Source organism: Equus asinus, chromosome 7 (assembly GCF_041296235.1).
Source record: "Equus asinus isolate D_3611 breed Donkey chromosome 7, EquAss-T2T_v2, whole genome shotgun sequence".
Taxonomy (NCBI): Eukaryota; Metazoa; Chordata; class Mammalia; order Perissodactyla; family Equidae; genus Equus; species Equus asinus.
The window spans coordinates 94900317-94924716 of NC_091796.1; the positions used below are offsets into that span (position 1 = coordinate 94900317).

The 24400-nt window shown below is 43.0% G+C and overlaps 1 protein-coding gene across 3 annotated transcripts in view; it reads right to left on the reverse strand.

Moving 5' to 3' along the window:
* The window catches only part of KCNK10 (potassium two pore domain channel subfamily K member 10), a 135469-nt gene extending 125975 nt beyond the window's left edge, over window positions 1-9494 (reverse strand). The window contains exons 1-2 of one of the 3 annotated variants that reach the window (XM_070514162.1): window positions 9359-9494; window positions 8346-8985 (exon numbers count right to left, since the gene is read on the reverse strand). In XM_070514162.1, the coding sequence (XP_070370263.1) occupies window positions 8346-8388 (43 nt within the window). In that variant the 5' untranslated portion in view covers window positions 8389-8985; window positions 9359-9494. Of the gene's footprint in view, window positions 1-4717; window positions 5241-5596; window positions 6134-8345; window positions 8986-9358 lie in introns of those variants that run through there. The other 2 variants (XM_070514161.1, XM_070514163.1) reach the window with 2 other exon arrangements.
* Between the last annotated feature and the right edge of the window lie 14906 nt (window positions 9495-24400).

Genomic DNA, 24400 nt, shown 5'->3' on the forward strand with positions numbered 1-24400 from the left:
GGCTTTTTAAAAAATCCAGCTCCAGCTCTGCGGCTTTGCTTCTTTCTTAAGTGAATTTAAAAACCTAGAAAGAGCTACATAACAGTGGCTAATATGAGGCAAATTATTAACTGCACACCAACCATGTCTTTGTCAGGCTACCTCAGCCCACATCCCTGCCCACACCTCACCATCATTCAGCCTTTCGCTCCTGGTGAAAGCGAGAACAGAAGGAAACAGGCTGCTGGAGGTTTTAGAGAGCTGGGAGCCTGCAAGGTAGTGGGAATATCTGTGTCCTTGCAACACCCCATTATTTAGGGATATTCTTCCTTTTTCCTTATTCATACTTTGCCATTGGTAGCTTAAAGGGGTCCTGAAATTTCCATCCTGCTTGAAGCCTTAGAGATCCTCTCCGATGCATCCCACCATCCATCCATTCATTCAGCAAAAGGTTATCGAGTGTCTACTATGTGCCAGGCGCTTCCCAGGACACTGGGGTATGACAGTGGACAAGACAGGGAAAGTTCCCACTCATGGAGCTCACATGCTAGCCAGGGAGGCTGGCATCAAACGTGACACATGAGTAAGGAAGATAGTTTCAGATCACGACAAGAGCCAGGAAGACAACTGAGCAGGTGACATAATAGAAAGTGGCAGGGCTGGGGAATGAGAGGAGACATCCCAGATGGGACAGGGAAGTCCTTGCTAATGAAGTGACATTAAGGCTGAGATTCCAAGGATGGAAAGGAGACAGCCATGCAAACAAACATTATAAGCAGTCAATAGTGCAAATGCAAAGGCCCTGAGACAGAAACAAGTTTGATCCATTTGAGGAACAAAACGCAGCCAAGTGGCCCACAGGTCAGACCAAGGGGGCAATTGCAGAGAGAAAGTCAAAGTGGCCATGTCAATGGCCCCCTTGCACATGGGAGGAAAGTAAAGCCCAGAGAGGCTAAATGAGCGGCCCAAGTCACACAGCTCACTGTCGCTACAGCTCATTCTAGAAACTAATTCTTTTGCCCCCAAATTCAGGGGTTTTTACACCATATTGATCTGCTTGCCTCAAGCTGTGGGAATATTGTTTGCTGATCTTACTGATTTTTAAAATCCCTTAACATATATAAAAGCAGCAGACCAATCCCAGTTTTCAGCAGAAAATCATCCACAAGCGACCCCCGTGCTCTAGAACGCACACAAGTTCTGCTGTGGAAGCCAAGACTTGGCGCCTTAACTTTCTCGTAGCTCCCAGTCAAGCAGTAACTCTATTTATTGAAGGTTTAGCTCTACAAATACGGAGGGAGGCCACCGCTCGCCAGAGAAGAATCATTTTACAGTTAGGTCTTATTTTTGCACCTGAACCTCTTGACAGTGCTTTGCTTAATTCACCCAAGCGCAATCAAAACCAAGCTGTTCTCAAACCACCCTCCATTTGTGCTGTCAAACTGTCAGCTAACAGGGCTGTGAGCAAAACATCCTAATGACAACATCCTTCCACAATCGAGGCGCACCTCCACCTGAAAGGCCAAGTCTGTTAAGACCCAAATCCTGCATCCCGTGGGACCACCCCTCGTCTTTCCTATTGTAATGCTAGGTTCCCGTCATCTCCGCTCTGCCAAACCCAGACCTCCAAAGAACAGACCTAGTGTCTGTCCAGTGGCCAGTGACTGGCCCACCAGAGGTAGAAGGACAGACACTAGTTGGCTGGATGGGTTAGTGGAGAAAGGAACGGCGGGGAAAGCCTCTTCTCCCTCCTCCTGGTCCTCCTCTCCCTCTCTACCCTCCTCCTCTGCCAGTCTCTCCACCTCCCCCTCCTCTCTTCTTCTCTTCCTCCTCGCAACAAGCTTCTCCAGTCCCTGAGCTCTGGGAGCCTCACCAGGCAAGAGCCAGAGGTCCCATAGCATAAGAGATAGACCTGAAGAGTGTTTAAGGGCCCAACTTTTAGTCCAATTCCACCACCTACTTACTAGCTGTATGACCTTGGACAATTTACTCAACCTCTCTGTTCCTCAGTTCCCTCACCTGTAAAATCAGGATTCTATCTTCCTCCTAAGATTAAGTTGAAAAGATTAAATAAATTTATCTTCTGATTTTAAAATAATCATGGTAAATGTTTTAATTAATTGACTGATGTATGTGACACACTAGACGGTGCCTGGCATATAGTTCTATATAGGTGTGAGATATGCCTCCCTCACTCCCCACTCTCCTCCTGCCTCCACCCCTTAGCTAGGAAAAGTTATGGTCACCCCCAACTTCAGGAACAACCTTGCCTGAAGTCAGAGCCCCTTACAGGAAGGCAGCTCCGTGGGTCCTGATGGGAATCGAGTGTCAAATGGGGACCAGAACACTTACACCGTCAGGTAAGTATTGTGAGAATAATTGTGTGAAATAACAGACACAAAACAGCTGGCAGGCCATGATTACTCAGGGAACGTTGTTATTTTTCCTGGAGTCTTTTAATTTTTAGCACCTTTGGTTGTGACTATAGATGCTACTTGCACACTTCTTCACTGTGTCAGGCTGTAAAACGTGAGATTCATCTGTGCTTACCGCTGTGACACAAATACTTAGGTGGATGATCATACAGAAATGTAGTTTAAGGACCAAAATCAGCCCCACAGCCCTCCCTGTCAGAGCTCCTCGAAAACCCCAACCTGACTCTTTAGACAGCCACCCACGTGACCCACCTCTTGGATGACTCAGGGACATCTCCCGCTCTACAAGTCCTGGACTGAACTCCTGAGCTTTCTCAATACTGGTCCTGCCCTGGCTGCCTTCCCAGTCGTTCCAACTACTCCACCTCCACACCTTATTCACAGAAAGCTCATAGATTTCGTGTCCTCCATAGCTCCTTACTCCATCCACTTCTCCATCCCCACGGCCACCACCCTGGTCCACATCACTATCATTTCTGGTCCCTCACATCCACAAGAATCACACAGCACTTGTTTTGAAACTTAGTTCAGATCATGTCACTCCTCAACTTGAAACTCTTCAGTGGCTTAAGATAAAGACTACTCTCCCCCCTACCCCACCCCACACCCGCCACAATCCCATCCTACCTGCAAAAACATGAGGCTTTGGGGTCTGACCCTGTGTATTCCCCAGCCACATCTCAGAACACATGCTTCCTTGCTCTCTGCTCCAGCCATGGAAACTTCCTTTCAGTTCCTCCAATAAACATGCTCCTTCTGCCTCAGGGCCTTTGCATTTGCTATTCTCTCTTTTGCAACAGTTCCCCTCTTTATTAGCCAATTAATCCCTACAGGTCTCAGTACAAGTGTCTGATTACCTTCCCTGACCACCCACTTCTCTTGGTCCTTGTCAATCTCTTCTCTCAGACACTTTTCTTAAAACCATGATGCTCTCCTTTACGGAACATATGAAAACTTGTAATTCTGCATTCCTCTGTGCAATGGCTGATTTAGGTCTGTCTCCCTCACTGTAAACTCCAAGAAGGCAGAGCTTCTGCCTGCGCTACCCTGACTGTATCTCCAGTGCCTGGGACAGCACTTGCTGTGTAGTTGGCATTCGATAAATATGCTTTGCTGGGATCCAAAAAAAACCCCAAAGTACACTTCCCTATTTTCAGAGATGGAGACAAAATAGAAGGTTTGGGTTGTATTTATGGTATAACAGCCTCAGTGTTGAAAATAGGCAATACCTCTTCACTCTCTCTTCAATAGCCAGTGAATTCATAAGACCCTGACTCAACAAATGAGCAGGTTTCCTCTTTTCCAGTCTGGAGAAAAGAAATGCACTCGGAAAGCACACTAAGCACACACATACATCAAATAAACACATTTCAACCCCAATACACACGGAGGCATCGCCTAGCCAGACTCCGCCTTCAGATGAGCTAAGAGAAATGTTAAAGAGCATTCTTGTCAAAACTGGACACGCGGTTCCAACTTGTTCAGCTCCCACAATGATCACTCAGGAGGCGCCTTAACATCTGCATGCTAATTACAGACACGGTGGCCGACGCTGGGCACATACAAATCTGTCTTAATCGTTCCCTTTTGCGCTGAGGGAACATTATCCAATATTCCTAAGAGCTTGTACACGACACTACTGCTCGCGCGGGCACACTGCGCGCCCCCTCCCCAGCCCTTGCCAGCCCCACCTTTCTCACAAACCACTCCCCCTCCCCCTTCTACTCCGAGCTGAGCCAAACTAGCTGCCTGGTTTGGTAATAAGACTGAGCGAAGACTAGGAAGGCCCCGTGGGCTCCATTATTCCGCAAGCCCTACGAGAAGGGCCACCTCCAGGGACCGCTGCTACAGACCCAAGCCCTCTTGCTGCCAGGAAACCTTTCCCACTGAGGACACGTGGGGCAGGCGGCGCAGCTCTAGGTCCAGGGGGAGGCACCCCACCCATCTGCCAGAGAGACAAAGATCACCAGAAACAAAGGACACACACACACACTGTCACACACACAAAGTCAAAAAGCAAATACCGACACTTGGTGCAATTTCAAGCCAAGCAGCCGGCTTGGTGTATCTTTAAATAGATTTTGAAACCATCCAGGAGGGACAATGACCATGTGATAATGACAGGCACTATCTAGGTTTGGAATCCACGCTGCCCCCGCCCTCCTCCCACCCCCGCTGCAGTTCCTAGGCGCATTTTCCAGCCACAGGATACACGCTGCCAGGAGCAAGGGTGCTTCCACTCCTGGAAGCGCGCACACGCAGGAGGAGGCAGAGCGAGGGCGGCCAAAGTAGGAAATACCAACCTTTAGGATCCCAGTTCACCTGTTTTCTTGGAGTCTCGATTGGAAATTTCATTGCTCCGTTGCCCAGAAGGGGAGGAAACGAAAAGAATCAAAATAATAATAAAGTCCTCAAGCTTTACACGCCTTGGTACAGCAGTCCAACAAAACAATTTCCAAGGATGGGGGAGCCCTGGACTGGCTCGTGGAGAAGCCCCAGAGAAAGACAAGTGGAAAATACTGGCTTGGGAGAGCACTGGAGACGGCCTGGGTGTTTGCACCGGTTGAGGGGTGGCCGGCAGCCGCCCCCTGGGTAAAAGGAAAAGTAAGATCGGTGAAGGGTAGATGGAAAGGGAGGCTCGGGAAGACGAAGAGCCAAGCCCTTCTCAAATGCGGCGCTGGCAGGTTGGGGGCTGAGCAGCCAGACGGCCGGCGCGAGGGAGAAGCCCACTGCAGTGTCACTCCAGCCCCCGAAGGCGTGGGCGCACACACTCCCGCACACACACTGGCACACACTCGCCCGGGCGCGCGCTCGGGCGGGCACGTCAGCCCCGCTCGGCCGCGCAGAGCTCACACGCCCCACCCCGGCCGCGGCTCCTCGCCCCCGGGCGACGCCCCCCACTCCCCACCCCCCGAAAGCCATTGGACGTCGGGGTGGCGCGGCGCTCGGGGAGCGCGCGGCGAGGGCGACCCTTCCCGTGGCGAGCCGCAGAAGCCGCGCCACGGCGGGAGGGCGCGCGGCGGGTGGAGGTGCCGGCCCAGGGAGGTGCGCTCAGCCCTCGGCGCCCGGCCTGGGGCAGTGGCCGGCTGCGGACTTGCCCGCGGGGCGGCGGGAGGCGGCGGGCGCGGCGACCGGGCCGCCGCGGCGGGGGCAGGAGCGGGCGGCAGGCGCGCGCTACTTACTGGCTCGGCCGGCCGGCCGGCAGGCTGGCGTGGAGGCGGCCGCGGCGCGCTCGGTGGAGTTGCAGCCGGAGACACGCTTGGCTGCCTGGCAGGCGCTGCAGGAGGCGGAGGAAGGGCCGCGGCGCCCCACCGCAGACCTCTGCCTCGGGGGGAACCTCTTGTCACCGCTTCCACTCTAGGCGCACCCCCCACTTCTTTTCTCACTTCATTTTTTCGCTCCACTCCCCTCCCGCGCCTGGTTCTCCCGCCTGAGCCCCGAACCCACGTCCCCAGCGCACTTCTAGGCCGGTGCCAGCCATGAGCCTTTTGTTCTGGGATGGCTCCGCGTCGGCCGCGCTCTCCCCGCCAGGGGAAGCTCGCTCCCCAGGCGCAGCCCGGTCCCTTCCCCAGCTACCTGCAGCCCGGCTGGGGCCGCTGAGGCCCGGGAGGAGGCGGGAGAGAGGCGCGGCGGCCCCGGAAGAAAGCGGACCTGCCAAAACCTGGCGGCTCCGGGAAGCGGCCGCCTTGGGAGCCCCAGGGCCTAGCAGGGGCATGTGCGAAGGGCCCCCGGACATGTTCCCGGAAAGAGGCTAAACCTGGAGCATTTCCCCCTACCCCCGCTGTCACTGCCCCCGCCTGAAGCCGCACAGGGGCTTGCGGTGAGGCCTCAGTCTCCAGAAGAACCTGGTGATGCTTAGATGCTCTTGAATGGGCCACTCGAAGTACCAATATGAATAATGTTTACCAATTACTTCGGTTGCCTAGCAACGGAGGCTCGCATATAGTAGATGCTCAAAAAATACTTGCTAAGTGAAGACATGAATTGCATAAAGCACTGTTGGACAAAAAGCAGTTTGTTACTGTCCATTCACTGTCCACTCCACAAATATCTTGACCCCTTCTATGTGCCATCACTGTGCCAAGTGCCAGTGATGTGGCAAAGAGTAAGATGGACTGGACCTTGCCTTCATGGGGCTTACTGTCTCGTGCCATGAGGTCGAGTTAGATCATCGTTGCCTTTACTTAAGAAAGAGAAAGCGACTGCCCAGCTCATCACTAAGCCTGCCTGCTATGGCCCTAAACCCCTACACTAGCAGTTCCTCTCTGAATTGCTTGCCGCTCCAGGGCACCTTGAGGCTTCTGAGGAGGCCTGTGTCAGCAGCATCTTTCTTATCATCAATCCCCTACTGTCACTTGTAGGTTTCTGAGTCCCAGGGAAGATCCATGGAGGTCTGCTGTCATCTGTGCGAAGCCTTGGTAAGTGCTTTGTCACTGACCCTACAGGCTGCTGGGACTAGAGCCCTGAGTTCTCTGCAGACCTTGTTCAAGCAAAAACTGGTGCCAATCGGATGGCGCTGTTCCGACTCCTCAGCCCTGTAGGCAGGCGCAGGTTCCCCAGGTGCTTCAGAGACACCTTCTCTGAGACTCTGCTTCCACACTTTGCTTCCCTCTACTAGAAGGCTGAGAGGATGGATGAGACATGGAAATGAGACAAACAGAGAATTTCTACTTCCCCATCCATGCCCCTAGACACACCGGTATGTATGTAAATTATGCTCCAAAACCCAAAGGGAGCTGCTTCTAAGCTCCTCAGAAAGCCTTCGGAGTCTCACTCTGTCCTCTCCTCCTTAACTGCTCAAGGGCAGAAGGGCTCCAGCCCTGTCACTGCAATGCAATGTTTTCACCTGCATCAGAGTTGGCGAGGTGACCACAGAGAAACATACTCTCTCCTGACTCCTCTGAGGATGGGGAGGCCAGACTGACATTTATTGCATGCCCCTTCACCTTCTCATACTTCTTTCTCTCCATTCATCTTCCTACATCACTTTGAGGAAGCTCTAACTGGCCTCATTTTACAGATGAGAAGATCAAGGCTCAGAGAGAGAAAGGAACAGGGCCAAGGTCACAACACAGAAATTCAAATCCGAGTAAGCTCATCTGGTCCCTGGACCCATGAACCTGACTCTGAAGCTGTTGGATGGGTTCTTTTGGGTAACGAAGATCTAAATACTATATTAGCTAAGACTCTAGCCCCTCCTCCTTTGCAAAATGTATCGGACTAACCTGGTGCCCTGGGGTCTGCATCAGGGAATTAGTTCACTGTCCAAGGCAAATTCCTGTGACACAAAATGCAGCCTTAGGGTGCATCATTCACCCAATCAACAAACAAGTATTGAGCATCCCTTGGGTACAAGACAGTTGGCAGGTTTTCCTCAGAAGTTATTTTGGCCCCTGGAGAACCTTCCCCCAGAAAATCATCAGCAGGACAATTACTTGGGGGCTGGGATTGTTTGGGATGGATCTAATGGGGTGAGGGGGCAGGATCAGGGGTCTAAGGTTCCCAGTGTGGATTAAAGACTTACTCCAGTCATTGGCCCTTAGGATCATCTCTCTGCTAAATCACTGGGCGCTTCCTCCCTCCCCCCTCACCATCCTCTGGGGCTTTCTCTCACCTCCAGTTTCATTCACCCTTCCCGGATTGTGGACAAAGACAAGTTTATGGGGGGTAAAAATCCGCCAAAAACTTAATTAATTGATTAATTAACTAATTAATTAATCCCAGCTCCCCCTCCCCTAACGTGCCTGAAATCAAGTCCAACTCCTAAACTGCGTATTTGGGGGAGGGGAAGGGGGCCAATGGAGGGGGACCCGGGAGGCGAGCCCCTCTCCCAAGAAAAACAACTTCGCACGTTAACCCTTTGTGCTTCTGCAGCCCCCTTCATCACCTTCCATTCTACGCCTTCATTATTACAGACTAGATTCCACTTACCCGAAGAAGGAGGAAAGAAGTGATCTGTGTAGAGAAAAAACATCCAAAAAAGATGCCGCGCCGAGCGGTGCCCTCTCGCTCTGTGCCGCCGCAACTTCCATGGCTATTGCTGCGGGCGGGTTAAGTCTGGTGTGAAGAGACCGCCTCCGGCTCCTGCGGCAGGAAAACAAAGCATCGCGGCGCAAAGTCTGCCTGCACTCGCCGTGCCCCGCCAGCCACCCCGGGCTGGCGGCGGCCGCGTCCTGGGCGTATTCGGTGCTAAAAGGCTCTGTTCCTTGCCAGGGAAGCGTTGCTGCTCGTCGCCCGGGTGTCTGCAGCTCAGAACCCGCAATAGTTGCGGCGCCACTTTAAGGAATGCCATGTGGCCCCGCGCGGGAGGGCTGGGGAAGCCCGAAAACCCCAGTCATCTCTGGCGGGGAAGTTTTCCACGAGTTGGTGGCTTGTTTACCCACTCCCCACGCCGCAGCCCGGGATGGGTGTGAGACCGAAGAGGATGCTGTCTGCCCCGTGGGGAGTCTCGGAGTGGCTGACCAGCCCAGCCAGAGAAGGGTTGAACGCGGATTCCGGGGTGAGGCGGGAGGATGTCCTGGACAGCGAATCGTGAGGAGTGATGAAGCGGCTTGGGGAATCCTGCCTGGTGCTGCTTCGGCAAACAGAAGGGGGAGGAGGACAGATCTGATTAGGATCTTCTTTGAATTCACGCATACCAGAATGAACTCGTCAGTCTGCCTTGGATTGTTTCCGTTCGGTGTCATTATTTCTCCCCGAAGTCCAGAAGCAATCCCCATCTTCCAATATCTTCCCCATCCCCAAGACACCTCCAAGTCCTTTTTTCAAAAGAACTGCAGAGAGGTTTCCATGTCGTTTGGTGAAGTGGTCCCGCCCCCCGCCCCCCACACCCTGTGTATACCCACTCAGCGGTAAAACTGATAGGGTTAAGCATTAAAGTTAACTTAAACTTCTCGTACCAGAAAGGTTTTCTTTCCCTGGTGAAGTTTCCACTTTGTACTCACCATTTAATCACTCCGACATTTGTTTTCATGTCCCAACCAGCATCTGCAGAAACACACCCTGAAATACATGTTGCTCTAATCTTGGGCTCTGCTTTTGGCTTGGAAAAGCTGGAAACGTATCAGCAGCTAAAGGGCAGAGGGTGTCATATATCATACTGCTCAGTAGCGAACTCTGTGTGCATAAATCCTGCAGACTTAATTTGGTAACTCAAACCTCTGATTGGGGATTAACGAAGACATCATACTTTGAACTCCAAAGAGGTTGTAATTAAAGCATCGGGCTGATGAACATGTTTCGTGACTGGGAGCTGCATCTTCTTCCCTTGTAAGTTTCTCTATGTTAAATTTTAGCCCTTAGGAAAATATTATTTAAGATCCCATAAGGCATTGTGCCAAACTTCTTGCCAAAAATATACAGAGCTATAATCCTCCTTCTTATAAAACAAGTTTTAAGGTGATTCCCTCTCTCTGAATTGCCAACAAACATAACCCCTGGTAATTTTTTTAAGAGATGGAGCTGGAATTTTTTGAGTCTTCCCCTCAACTTTTTATTTTGAAAATTTTCAAACACGCAGAAAAGTTATAATAGTTTGGTAAAAACCAGGATGCAAGTAAATATTGCATTTGTTTGTTATTTCTATTTAATATTTTATTCTAGAAAAATCCCTCCATTTTTTTATGACATTGATTTTTTTTTTTTTAAGAATCCAAAATCATTTGCTTTCTAGTAATGTTTAAGGTCATGATGTAACTAAAGATAAGTTGAGTCAAAGGGGGAAAAAAACAATTTCCTGACCTCAGCAGATCATTAAAAGAACTCAATATCTTCTATAAATCCAGTGTCCATGCCAATATCCATGGAATAGAAGGTGGTTGTATCCCCACTCACTCAAGTTTCTCCCCTCGACTTAGCCTTAGTCAAAGAAGTTCTATTTGTTTCTTATCCCCCAAAAGGCCATGTTTCAGGGATGAATGAGTGTTTTCACACATACACACCAAGTTGACAGGCACATATGGTATTTTACTGAATTTAAAAACGAGAATTCAGCAAGGTTACACGCTATAATGAATGAGCTCTTATTTTCATGTCATTCTAGGAAGTTTTTAATTTGAACCAAAATTTTAAGGCACATGGAAGACATAAATGTTTTCAACAATCTGTTTATGGGCAAGTCTTATTCCCACAATCTTCCAAGTTGGTAACGAGTTGAAAATCCTTTAGAGGGACCTACTGTTCTGGCATATTGACAGATGCTTCTCCCAGGCAGCCAATGAAAAGCTTTGGATAGTATGACCAATAGAAAAGGTTTTGCTCGGTAGGGGGTGGGACATAGTCTCAGCATCCAGTGGGAATGTTTGAAATATTTTAATTCATTTTTGCTGCTTTTAAAGCAAATATTTGTTTGGTTGAAAATGGTTAAATCAAATATAATGTTAGAACTTTCCTCTTCCACCAGGTTATCTAAATACTTGCTGAATCATAGAAACAGATTTGGAAGAGGTCATTTCCAGATACTTTCTGGTTTAGTTTTCCACCTCTGAATAGAATTCCAATTTATATGAGTATTCAAGATTTTAAAATATATCTATTGAAAGAAATTCCAAATTCTGTATTGTTAGGCTTTCCTAAAATTTAAGAAACTTTGGTAAGGTCGAATCTTTTCTTACTTCCAGTCTCAAGCTTTCCTTTCCTTAGGTTTCCCAATGCGTTAAGGGAAGATGAAGAACAGTAAGACCCTTACAATAGCTTTTATATGTTGGAGATTAAATTGTCCGAAGTCCTCTTTTTCATGTTGAGTAACTCTTTTTACCCCGTTACCAATAAGTACCAGCATTTGGCCAACTCATACTTTCCTAAAAGCATCTTTTTCACTACAAGTTTCAGAGAAGATAATCAAAATTCCTCTAAGCCTTACTGAATTTCTCTATCTATAAAATAGAGATAAGTCATAAATACAAAACATTTGGTCAACTTATGCACATTTTAGCCAACCACCCTTTTCAATAGGAAGTACAAGCAAGCAAGTGAATGGTACCAAGATTCATTCAGTTTCTTTATGTATAAAATGGGACACTAAATATCTGGCTAGTTCTGCCTACAGGGTTGCTTAAGGAGATAAGAGATGTGAAAGTGCTTTGTAAACTGTGCAGAGATTTACAGATTTAAGGGATCATTCTTATGATTATTTGTTCTGTAAGATTTTTCTTACTCTGTTCCAGGCACATAGCAGAGCTAGTTACGTAAAGTTGTGTTGATCTCTAGAGTAGAGTCAGTTCCACTCAAAATTGCAGCTGAAACTGTCTCTACTCTTTTTCCATCTCATTGGTATCTCCCCAACTTCTGAGGTCCCTTATATTCTTCTATCAAAGTGTGCTCTTTGTGCTCTCTAAGCAAACTGATGCCTAGAAGATGAATGTTCTTCCCATCTCAGAAGTATTTGCATTTTAACAGGGGGTGAACCTTTAGGCCAAAGTAGTGAATATAAATCTTAAATCATCCGGCATCATTAAACAAGTAAAAGAAGGATTGGGGAAGAGATGAGCAAGGAGGACGTGGGAAAACCTTTGTTATGTCCCTCAGATCACACCAAGTCACACCAAACATGTGGCCATCTTGAAGTATTTAGTCAGATAAGCCGTCTTCTTGGAATTACTTTGACTTTTCCAGGTCTTACCCAGCTCTCCACAACCACGTTATGTTGCTGGACCTACCATGGTATTTCAGTGGTCTATTAATAATGCTGATTATAGAAAGAGGATCTCTTTCCAGTTTATGTAATACTCCTATATTTAGATTCTGAGACTATACTTTTTAAAATAGCTGTCCAATGTTACTGACACACATTGAAGTACTGATCCACCTGGACCTGCAAAATAATTAATGATCTGCACCACTCTTTTCATCAGGAATCAAAGTTAAGCAGACAACTTAATCTCTGGGGGTCTTCTTGTCTCTTTTATGGAAGATAATTCTTTTGCATTTCTTTCCAAACATGGGACATTATTTTTCAAGAAGAGTTTCTGAAGAACCATATCCTTGGGTTCCAAAAAGTTGTAACTGACCATAACCTTCAGGTAGAAAGAACCCAACATTTTTAGAGAACTGTCAATTATTCCCCCACTATCCATTGTACCATAGTAAAATCTTGGCTCATCAGAACTTACCAAGTTAAATCTGCTCCCAGAAACATCTAGGAAGGGTCACATGCTATATTTGCTAGTATATAAATAAGGTCATTGCAAGTCTAGATGGCCACTGCTATCCTATGTGGTAATTAACCTATATAAGCAAGGTCCCTGCTGGCCTATACAGCAATTAGAGAAAGAAACTCCCTACTTTGGGAAGAGTACCACGGTACTGGCTTGACTCGCAGACAATGGCTTTGTTCAAGCCAAGAGACAGTCCGTGGGGGTGGAGGGTAGGGTGAGGGAGGATGTACTGATACCAGGAAGCACAGCAGTGTGCCCAGAACTTTCATCCTCACCCACCCCCTCAGGCTGATGCCTGTATGTACAAACTTCACAGCTGTAGGCTCTGGCCCTTTATATAAGATATATACATGGATATGAGCAGGAGTGTATGATGGATTCCAACTATTCGAGGTCAATTTTTGGAAACAAAATATTTAAGTACTTCAAGTCATATGTGAACTCAAATTAACTTTAGATTAGTATTGAGGGAGAAACATATTATTTTGTTTGTCATTTCTGGACATTTTCAGCTTCTCTTGTTTGCCTTATTTGTCTCAGTTAGTAGAAAATCAAACTATCATAGCTCTGCAAGATCATAATCACGTTCTTTTGTGAAATCCACAACATTAAGATTGAACTTAATATTATAGTGATGCCTCCATTGCTTTCAAGCCATGAATGATGGAAATAATAAATTTAATTCTAAAATATTAAGGAGGAAAATCCATGCTCTACCTCTGACCGGCCGAGTAACTTTTTATTTTATTAGGAAAGCCACTGAGAGGACATGAAGTTCACGCATTTACAGAGATGTTTTGCTTTCCTCTACTCTATCCCTAGAAGATAGCATCGTCTATTATTTTCTGTCTTTGGTGCTAAGACCTTTATTTGTGATACAGGCACATTGAACATACAGTATTTTTTCTGGCAAATAGAATTTTAAAAAGCTGACATCAGAGAGCTAATCTATTAAATTTTATGTTCAAAGGGGATAACTAGGCGTTAGTGCATTTATCCACTCTTCTGCCCTTTCTCCCTGGAAAGCTACGGATCCTTATTAATGTTTATAATATTCACAGTGATCCCCAGTCCATCAGAGATGCAGTTGCTTTAGAAAATTTGAGTTTATTCCAGGGAGAAAGCTGAACCATAGAATGCAGTCTTCAGCAGGTCATGTAGTAAAAGCTTTCCAACTTTCCTGATGATAAGAAGCAGATTCCATGGTCCCAGTGCTTCCTCTGGAGATCTTGTTTCAATGGGGTCTAAGGTGGTTGCCTGGGGATTTATTTCTTTAACAAGAGCCCCAGATGATTCTTTCATGCAAGGTCTGGGAAGCTCTGATGTACTGGGGACCTTTGTTTTACAGATGTGACAGGAAGGTCCTGAGAGGTAAGCTGACTTTTCTGAGACCAAATAGCTGGTTCATGACGGAGTCAGGATTGGAACAGGAATATCGTGACTGGCCTCAGGTCTTCATAAAATGGACTAATATATTTGAGAAACATTTTCAACCAGGGTGGGGATTGGGTGTTGTGGAAAAAAAGCAAAGTTACAGAATCAGAAATTTCAGTTTTCTGGAACTTCTCATTTCAAATGCATTCTGGTTAATGAAGCATTTATGACAACTTCGTCTTTTATTTGCTGAACACATTCTTCCAACCTTTTCTCTGATTGACCCCATATGCTTGCACATGGTTTATAGGGCTCCGCTTGGCAACTTTGGGATTATCATCACCTCTTCTTCATGCCTCTTGATAAGTACTCTTCCTCACCTCAAAACTTTTATCAAACAAGACATGTCTTCCTTGTTGACTCATGTTGCATAATTTCTTCCCACACCATTTACTTTGTCATCCTTTCATTTTGTTGCTCTATTTTTCTAGTCCTCTGGATCTAACTTTAGTGCATGCTTGTTTATATGACTGTTAAGTGTTTTGTATATGAGACAGCTGTCAGAGTGGAAAGACACCATGATAGAGATTGGAACGACTAATTTCTAGTCCCAGCTTTGCCACTAATAAGCTATGTGGCCTTGAGCAAGTCACTGAGCCTTTATGAGATTCTGTTTTTCAATAAAAAGTTTAAACTCTGAGATTCTGAGTCCTTTCTTTCTACAGGTCTGCCCCATCTCTTTAAGAAAGGAAGGAACCATCTTTTCTATTTTTCTCTTCTCACAGGGCCTATTTCACAAAGCTATGTAGAGTTCTCCTTCAGTGAACAAATGCTGGTATTTCCTCGGTATAGTTTGACTTTTCTTCTCCCATCACAGAGGGTGCATAAGTCACATGACTGATCAGAGCTGACCTTTGTTTTTGGTAAAAACTAGATTCTTTTTAAATAGTATAAACTGTGTGTCTTTCCAGCATTACCGTTTCCTCCCATGAAATGGTATGTCCTGTTCTTTGGCCCTCTATATTTGCCATTAAAACAAAAACAATTACCACATGTCCCTTTTATCTAACAGATTCTTTTTATTTTTTTATTATGTTTTATTGAAGCACAGTTGACATACAATATCCTTTAAGTTTCAGATCTACAACATAGTGATTCGACATTTATATACATTACAAAATGATCACCAAAACAAGTCTAGGAACCATCTGTCACCATACAATGTTATTACAATATTATTGACCATATTCCCTATGCTGTACCTTATATCACCATGACTTATTTATTTTATAACTGGAAGTTTGTACCTCTTAATCCCCTTCACCTACTCCAACTATCTCCCCACACCTTTCCCCTCTAGCCACCACCAGTTTGTTCTTTGTATCTATGAGTTTGTTTTGTTTTTGTTGTGTTTTGTTTGTTCATCTGTTTTGTTTTTTAGATTCCACATATAAGTGAAATCACACAGTAGTTGTCTTTCTGTCTTACTTACTTCACTTAGCATAATACCCTCTATGTCCATCCATGTAGTCACAAGTGGCAAGATTTCATTCTTTTTACAGCTGGGTAATATTCCATTGTATGTATATACCACATCTTCTTTATCCATTCATCTATTGATGGATACTTGGGTTGCTTCCATATCTTGGCTATTGTAAATAATGCTGCAATGAACAAAGGGCATGTATCTTTTCAACTTAGTGTTTTCCTTTTCTTCAGATAAATACCCAGAAGTGGAATTGCTATACGGTAGTTCTATTAATGTTTTGAGGAACTTCCATACTGTTTTCCATAATGGCTGCACCAATTTGCATTCCCACTGGCAGTGTGTGAGAGTTCCTTTTTCTCCATATCCTTGCCAACACTTGTTATTTCTTGTCTTTTTGATAATAGCCATTCTAACAGGTGTGGGGTGATATCTCATGGTGGTTTGGATGTGTATTTCTGTGATAATTAGTGATGCTGAGCATTTTTTTATGTGTATGTGTGCCATCTGTACATCTTCTTTGGAAAAATGCCTATTCAGGTCCTCTGCCCATTTTTTAATCAGATTGTTTGCGTTTTTTGATATTGAGTTGTATGAGTTCTTTATATATTTTGGATATTAACTCCTTGTTGGATATATCATTTATAAAATCTTCTCTCATTCAATAGGCTGTCTTCTCATTTTGTTGATGGTTTCCTTTGCAGTGCAAAAGCATTTTAGTTTGATATAGTTCCATTTGTTTATTTTTGCTTTTGTTCCCTATGCCTGAGGAGACAAATCCATAAAAACATTGCTAAGACGGGCGCCAGCCCTGTGGCCCAGTAGTTAAGTTCCTGCGCTCCGCTTCGGTGGCCCAGGGTTTCACCAGTTCGGATCCTGGGCATGGACATGGCACTGCTCATTAGGCCACATTGAGGTGGCATCCCACATGCCACATCTAGAAGGACCCACAACTAAAATATACAACTATGTACTTGAGGGATTTGGGGAGAAAAAGCAGAAGAAAAAAAATATCGCTAAGACCAATGTCAAAGAGCCTACAGTTGGGGCCGGCCTGGTGGCACAGCAGTTAAGTTTGGACATTACACTTCGGCAACCCAAGGTTCACCGGTTTGGATCCCAGGTGCGGACATGGCACAGCTTGGCAAGTCATGCTGTGGCAGGCATCCCACATATAAAGTAGAGGAAGATGGACATGGATGTTAGCTCAGGGCCAGCCTTCCTCAGCAAAAAGAGGAGGATTGGCGGCAGATGTTAGCTCAGGGCTAATCTTCCTCAAAAACAAAAAAAGAGCCTACTGTCTAGGTTTTATTCTAGAAGTTTTATGATTTCAGGTCTTACGTTTAAGTCTTCAATCCATCTTTGGCTTATTTTTGTCTATAGTGTAAGAAAGTGGTCCAGATTCATTCTTTTGCATGTAGCTGTCCAGTTTTCCCAGCATCATTTACTGAAGAGACTCTTCTTTCCCTGCTGTATATTCTTGCCTTCTTTGTCTTATGTTAATTACCCATATAAATGTGGGTTTAGTTCTGGGCTCTCTATTCTGTTCCATTGATCTATGTGCTATTTTTCCACCAGTACCCCTCAGTTTTGATTACTATAGCTTTGAAGCACAGCTTGAAGTCAGAGATTACAGATTCTTTTTAATTTTAAGTATAGCACTCCTGAATTTTTATCATACTATTTATTCATATTCCTGATGATCTTGTCTGATCACCTCTTTCTTTAGGATTTGCAATCAGGCCTCTATTCAGCTGTAGTTTGGGTCATGTTGGTTTATGTTTTTGAGTTTTTTGAGACAATAATTGGTCTCACAATTACAATCCTAAGCACATTTATTTGTTTTGGTTATTTTATTTTATTTTTTTAGAAAAGTCACTCTTAAAACATATGGCAGAGAGCTGGCCAGTGGAGTAGTGGTTGGGTTCACACACTCTGCTTCAGTGGCCCAGGGTTCGTAGGTTTGGATCCCACGTGTGGACGTATGCAACCCTCATCAAGCCATACTGTGGTGGCATCCCACATACAAAATAGAGGAAGACTGGCACAGATGTTAGTTCAGTGACAATCTTCCTCCAGCAAAAAGATGAGGATTGGCAACAGATGTTGGTTCAGGGCCAATGTTCCTCACCAGAAAGAAGAAAAATATGGCACTCTATCACATAAAAAATTTCTCTATTCAGCCAATTGATCCACATTTAAATATACTAATTTTAGACAAACATACACGAAGGAGAACATAAGAAAGTGTGGAATGATAGAAAGTCACTCAGAGTTCAGAATGACACACAAGATCTTGGAACAAAAATATGCGACATTTCAGGACCTTGGACAGCTAAAACTACTCTTGTAATCTCTGGTATCACTGCATAAGCAGGTTTGTGGTAGATTCGAAAATCTACAGGATTATATCAGACATGGTACCTTGAAATATCCTGCTGGTATTTTTTCAGATGAAGCAACATAAAAGAGACTGTTCAAAAGTAACGAAGAGAATGTATGTCAGTATCAGGTACTGTTCCCTATGCTTTTCTCTGAACTTCTTTCTGTAAATAATATAACAGGAAAAATTATTACTGAATATTCTGATGCATAAAATTACTTGAACTCCAAGCTGAAACCTAAACATGGTCAAACCCCCAGACAGTGGCAAGTCCAATTTGTTGGACCACCTTCTGAAACTTAGATTCTAAATCTACAATTTCTTGTTCATTCCTCCACATGTATTTTCAGAAAATACAAGCAAAAAGATGTTAAAACTGATTGTGGATGATTTCCTATGACTCACATCTTACAAGAAGAAAATAAAGGCTTCCCTAATGAGGGTTATAAAGCCCAGGCTGCATCCTCAGATACAAAAGAGTGAATAGCTTCCAGGCATTGATGGAACTTCACACCAGGGCATGGTGGTGGGGTCGCTGCAACGCTGTGCTGAATGGCTGACACAACTCTTCCTTAGCTGATTTGCTATTTCTTTGTAAAATGTAAGTAAACACTTTTAATTACACGATCATGGAGAAATATAGGTGAGCGATATGAGAAGTGAAAAAGTTCAACCTTACTCTACCAATCAAGAAATGCAAATTGAAGCAACAATGGGATGCTGTTTCTCATCTCTCAGATTGGCAGAGATTAAAAAGATTCCTGGGGATGTGGGGAAATGAGCACGTTCATGCACTGCTGGTGGGAACGCAAATTGGTACGAGTCTTTGAGGGGGTGATTTGGAATTATGGATCAAAAGCCTAAAAATTAATGATGAAGCTGTATATGTAATAACAAGAAAAAAGGTTCCCAATTAATTGTTAAGTAGAAAAATCAGATTACCAAGTTATATAATTATATATTTATTATATTTAAACATACATTCTGAAAGGATATAAACCAAAATCTCATTATTGTAAAGAATGGGAGGGTTGAGAGGGGACAATATTTACATTTTGTTTACATGTTTTCTAATGTATCTGTATTCAACATGAATTAGGGTTTCCATTTTAAAAACAATTTACCTAATCATCAATAGAATTTTAGTGGTAAAGACTGCCTGGTTTCTCCTTTTTAGGGATCTACATCCAGTGGAATTGGCTTTGGCATGTTTAAGATACTAAAGGGAAGCCAGTGAGACTGGACAGTTGTGGGCAATATAGGGTCTGGCCTCAGAAAACTGTAGATAAAGAGCTGAGGGTTGAATTACTCTCAGCCTTGAACCCACAGTAAAGAATCTGGATTTTATTCTAGAAGCAATGAACCACCATCTCAGGCACAGAGCAAGGAAGAAGCAATGATTAGATTTGTGAAGTTTTTGTTTTCTTTTGTTTTTAATTACCCCACCTTCTCTGTGGAGAATGGGATGGATTGAGACAAGATTAGAAGCCAGGAAGATCAGTAAGAAGACCATTATAGAATACGGCAGATGAGATTAAGGCATTTAGAGTGTAGATGGAAAGAAATAGAAAGATTTGATTTAAATTTTGGAAGTAAAAATGACAGAGCTTGCCTTTGTGCTAAGGTAGAAAAGAAGCAATCAAGGATATTTCACATGTTTGAAATTAGAGATAACTCTGACAGTTATTCCTAAGTATCAAATTTAGAAAAGCTACACTACTCCTTTAAGTTATTAGTTTTCAAATATTTCTATTGAAGTATGTCATTGTAGTGGGTTGAATGGTGACCCTCAAAAGATATGTGCATGTCCTAATCCTAGGAACTTGTGAATGTTACTTTATTTGGAAAAAGGGTGTTTGTAAATTTAATTAAATTTAGGGTCTTGAGATGAGATCATCCAAGATTATCTAGATGGGCTCTAAATTCAATGGCAAGTGTCCTGTGCCAGCGAGGCAGAGGGAGACTAAGACAGAAGAGGAGAAGACAATGTTGCCATGGAGACAGAGATGGGTGCGATGCAGCTACAGGTCAAGCAATGCCAGCAGCCACCAGAAGCTGGAAGAGGCAGAGCAGATTGTCCCCTAGAGGCCCTGGAAGGAGCACAGCCCTGCTGGATTTCAGACTTCTGGACTCCAGAACTGTGAGAGAATGCATTTCTTTGTTTTAATCCACCCGGCTTCTGGTAATTTGTTATGGCAGCCACAAGAAAATAATAAAGATACCAAAACCTCCCCAAATCCTAAGAGTACAGTTTAATAATTATCACAAAGTATTTATTACATTTTTCCATTCAAAAAACATTTAATCGTGGAAAATTTCAAACATACACAAAAGCAGAGAGAGTAATATAATGAACCTTCATGCTTCCAAAACTCAGTTTCAACAATTGTTAACACATGGGCAATCTAGTTTTATCTATATTTCCACCCACCCCCTGCCAAGGATTATTTTGAAGCAAATCCTAATCATCATATTATTCCATCCAAAAATACTTCAGAATATATCTCTAAAAGATAATAACTCCTTTTTAACATAACCAAAATGCAATGATCACCTAGAAATTAACAAAATATCCTTAATAATATCAGATATCTAGTCAGTATTCAAATTTCCCCAGCTTTCCCAAAAACAGTTTCTTTTTTCAGTTGGTTTGTTTGGAATAGGATCCAAACAAGACCTGCGTTCTATATTTGGGTCATAGGTCTTTTAAATCTTTTAATCTATGAGTTCCCTCTCTTTCTAATTTATTCTTTGAAGAAACCAGGTCAGGTCATTGGCGCTATAGAATTCCCTGGATTTTAATCCATCCCTGAGTGTCTTCAATATGTTTCTATCTCCCTTATTTCCTGTAAACCGAATTGGATCACAAGCGGATTCAGCTTCAATAGTTTGGGCAAGAATACTTCATAGGTGGGGTTTTGTACTCTACATTGCATCACATTGATGCCTAGGTCTCTTTTTGTGTGACACTAAGATTGATCAGTAGTTTCAGGCATTGTCATTATAAAGCTCCTTGTCCAAGTCCCCTACTTGTTTTATACTCAGGATCATTCGTATTCATTGCTTTGAGTCATTATTTTAGGTTGCAAAATGATGACATTCTAATTCTACCACTCTTTTTGCATTTATTAGCTGGAATTGCTATATATAACTTTCCCTCATAAGCTATTGGAATACCTTGAGTTACAGTCCATACAGGAAAGACAGGATAGATGCTCGACCCTTTCTTTTTACATACCAGTTTTCAGAATAAGGAATCGGTGCCCTAGCATCCTGCACAGATGACCAATGAATGGGGTTTGTTCGTTTTGTTTTGTTTTGTTTTGTGCCATTAGGAAATCACTAATTTTACTTTACTTATTATTTTATTTCTTATTTTTTGGGCTCTGGCCAGAAGACACAACTGTTTCCTTGGCTGTGTCTCCTGGGAGCCAGTGTCTATAATGAATCCTAGACTCATTCACTCTCATTTCTATAGATGCATTATTGGTTCAAAAGAGGGCCAGAGCAGCCTGGCAACTTGCCAAAGTAACTCAGCTGGTTAGCAGCAGGATCCAGGTGAAATCCCAAGTCCATGCTTTTTTCCCTGGAAGATAACTAAGACAGCTAAGCTATTTAGATTGCTAAATATTGTGCTGCCAGATACAGAGTAACCACCATAATCACAATAGTAAGTACACTTAGTTGGCAGATAAGGAAGCAAAATTTGAACATCTTGTGGTTATACGTAAGACTTAGTGTGGTTTGGTCAAGAAGGCCAGTAAATGGCAATTTGTACACCAAAAAAAGGGATTCAAGCCAACTGTTAAATTGAAGGACTTAAGTTTTGTTAGGAGAAAAACAGTTTTCTATTTTGATACTAAAAAGAATCTCTTGTGCATACATTTTAAAGCAGAACACGAACTAACAGAACTAAAAAGACAGTTCCCACAGTTCATTTTACCTGGCTTTATTTTAATTTAATTTTTCAATACAATATAACCTACAAATCTGAAGTCCCAGATTCACAGCTCTTTATTACATGGATTCAAATAGAACATAGTTCAAATTATGTGTCCCTCCCCCCTAAAATACAACTGATGATGGTCAAGTGTAATGTAATACTCCTGGGGCTGTAAGAGGAGGGTTAGCTTTTCTCCCTAGTGCCAGATTTATAAAGTAAGTGATTTCAACAATCGTTTATTGGGTATCTGATCTATCACTCAATAACTGAGCTTGGAGTCTTTTCACATACGAAGCTTTATTTGAAGTAACATGTGTTCTCAAATTAACCCTTTATATTTTACTATATTTTACTCTGTGGAGTCAACACATACAGACCGACTGTGATCAGGGTGTCTCTCCAAAAAGATCCCGTTGCTGTTACCAAAAGGAGCATACTGAACCACCAAAAATGCCAAATGTCCTCCCCAAGATATCATGATCTCAAGGCTATTTTGGCAAAGAAATACCAGTAAATTGCAAAACTGAAACCCAAACTAGGATTTTTAATCTTTTTATAAATTTCACCATAGATACTTCCCAAAACGAGAGACGTCATTGTCTATTTTAATAAGTTTAAAGCAAGATCATTATCCCCTCCCATTTTGGGGTGGGGTTCTTTTTGTCCTTCTTATCTTCATATTCAGTTTTAAGCAATGAGTCAAACAATATAAAAAAGCTAAAAGTAAAAGATCATGAATGTAAAATGTCATTAAATAATGATGATGCATTTTATGGTAGCTGATTGTATGCAATACTTTCAATTCTGGAGTAAGGTTACTTTTTCTACTTAAGTGTCATTAGAAGCTTTCCAGACCTAAATATACAGTGGCCTAAGGTGCATAGTAAACAGAATACTACCTGAAAACATAAAAAAAAAAAAACCCTAGCATAAATCTGAACAGTTAAAATCACATTATACATAAGAAAATGAAGAAATTATCCAGTATATATAAAGAACTCCTACAAATCAATAAGAAAAAGATAGATATCCAAAAGAAAAGTGGGAAAAATCCCTGAAAAGACACTTAACATAAGAAGTTATTCAAATGACCAATACACATGTGAAAAGGTGCTCAACTTTATTAGCCATCAAGGAAAAGCAAATCAAAATCATAATGTGACACCCTTACCCACCCACCAGAAAGTAATAAGTGTTGGCAAGTATATACAGTGACTGTGATTCTTGTCCACTACTGCTGAGAGCGTAAACTGGTACACCATTTGGAAAACTGTTTGGCAGTACCTATTAATGTGAATATGAGCTTAGCCTATGACAAAGCAATTTCACTCCTAAATATATACTCAAAACACACGATCAAGAATGATTATTAGAAGCACAATTTGTAGTAAAACAAAAAACTACCTAAACGCCCATCAAAAGTGGAATGGATCAATAAATTGCTGTATAGTTGAAGAATTTAATACTGTGCAGCAGAATGAACAAACAACTACAAACAACAACGTTGATGAGTCTCACTAAGGTAAAGTTAAATGAAAGAAAGCAACCACAAAAGATTGCATATGTATCATTCTATTTAGATGAAAGTTAAGAACAGACTAACCTAACCTGTGCGATTAGAAGCCAAGACCCCCAGTAACCTTGGGAGGAGGACAGTGACTGGAAGGCTTAGGGGGTTTTGGTAATAATCTGTTTCTTGATATGGGTGCCAGTTACACAAGTGTGTTAAGTTTATGAAAATTCAGCTAGCTGACACTTATGTTCATTTCCCTGAATAGATATTACACTCTAAAGGTTAAAAATAAAAAAGGAAGAAATCAACCTGTCATTTCTAGCCTATCATTTCCTTCCATTAGCAATTCCCTTGCTGTCTTATAAAGTTGCCTTTCAATGTTAAAATACTCGCTCTGTTGTAACAAGTGGTGGGTGGTTGATGTGATTTCTCTATAAATAGTTTGTAGAGTTGTTTGGGAAGCGCAATCTACATGCTAGTTTTAAGCATTTGAGGGTGTGCACAATATTTTTTTCTCATAGAGATCGCATTATTAAGTACTTTTATTCAACTTTATCTGTGTTGCACAGTACCCAGAAGCACGCATAGTTTCCAGCTGCAGGTTATACTACATTGATTCCTCTGAAGGTCACAGCTATTAGAGACATTAAATTAAGGCAAGCATCAGATAAAGCCTTCGCTGTTGATCCTGAAATGTGGTTTGAAATAATGATGAAAGTCTGAGAAGATTTACTCTCCTTTTTAATACAATTGCTATTTCCCATTAGTAACCTTCACCTAGTAGATCTAGAATAACTAATGGTCAGGCTTTAATAAAAACTTTCGTTTTAGAGCCCACACTTCAGCTTCTTCCTCTTGAGCCCACAAGTCTTTGATCAGCCAGCGCTCTTCTCAGTATTGCAACTTGCTCTGTAAATAAAAGCAAAAGAGTTCTGCATAAATACAGTTAGGGGCTAGATTAACATTGAGAAAAAGCAAGTTACCCTTGTAAACAGCATCCTATTATTCAGAATAATGGAGTTTATGGACTATGCAAAGCCACAAAAAAATCAAAAAGAATATAAAAATTTTTAAATTATGAAATGATGAGTTAATGGGTAGACATTTGTAAACAGGCAAAATACCAGAGCGGA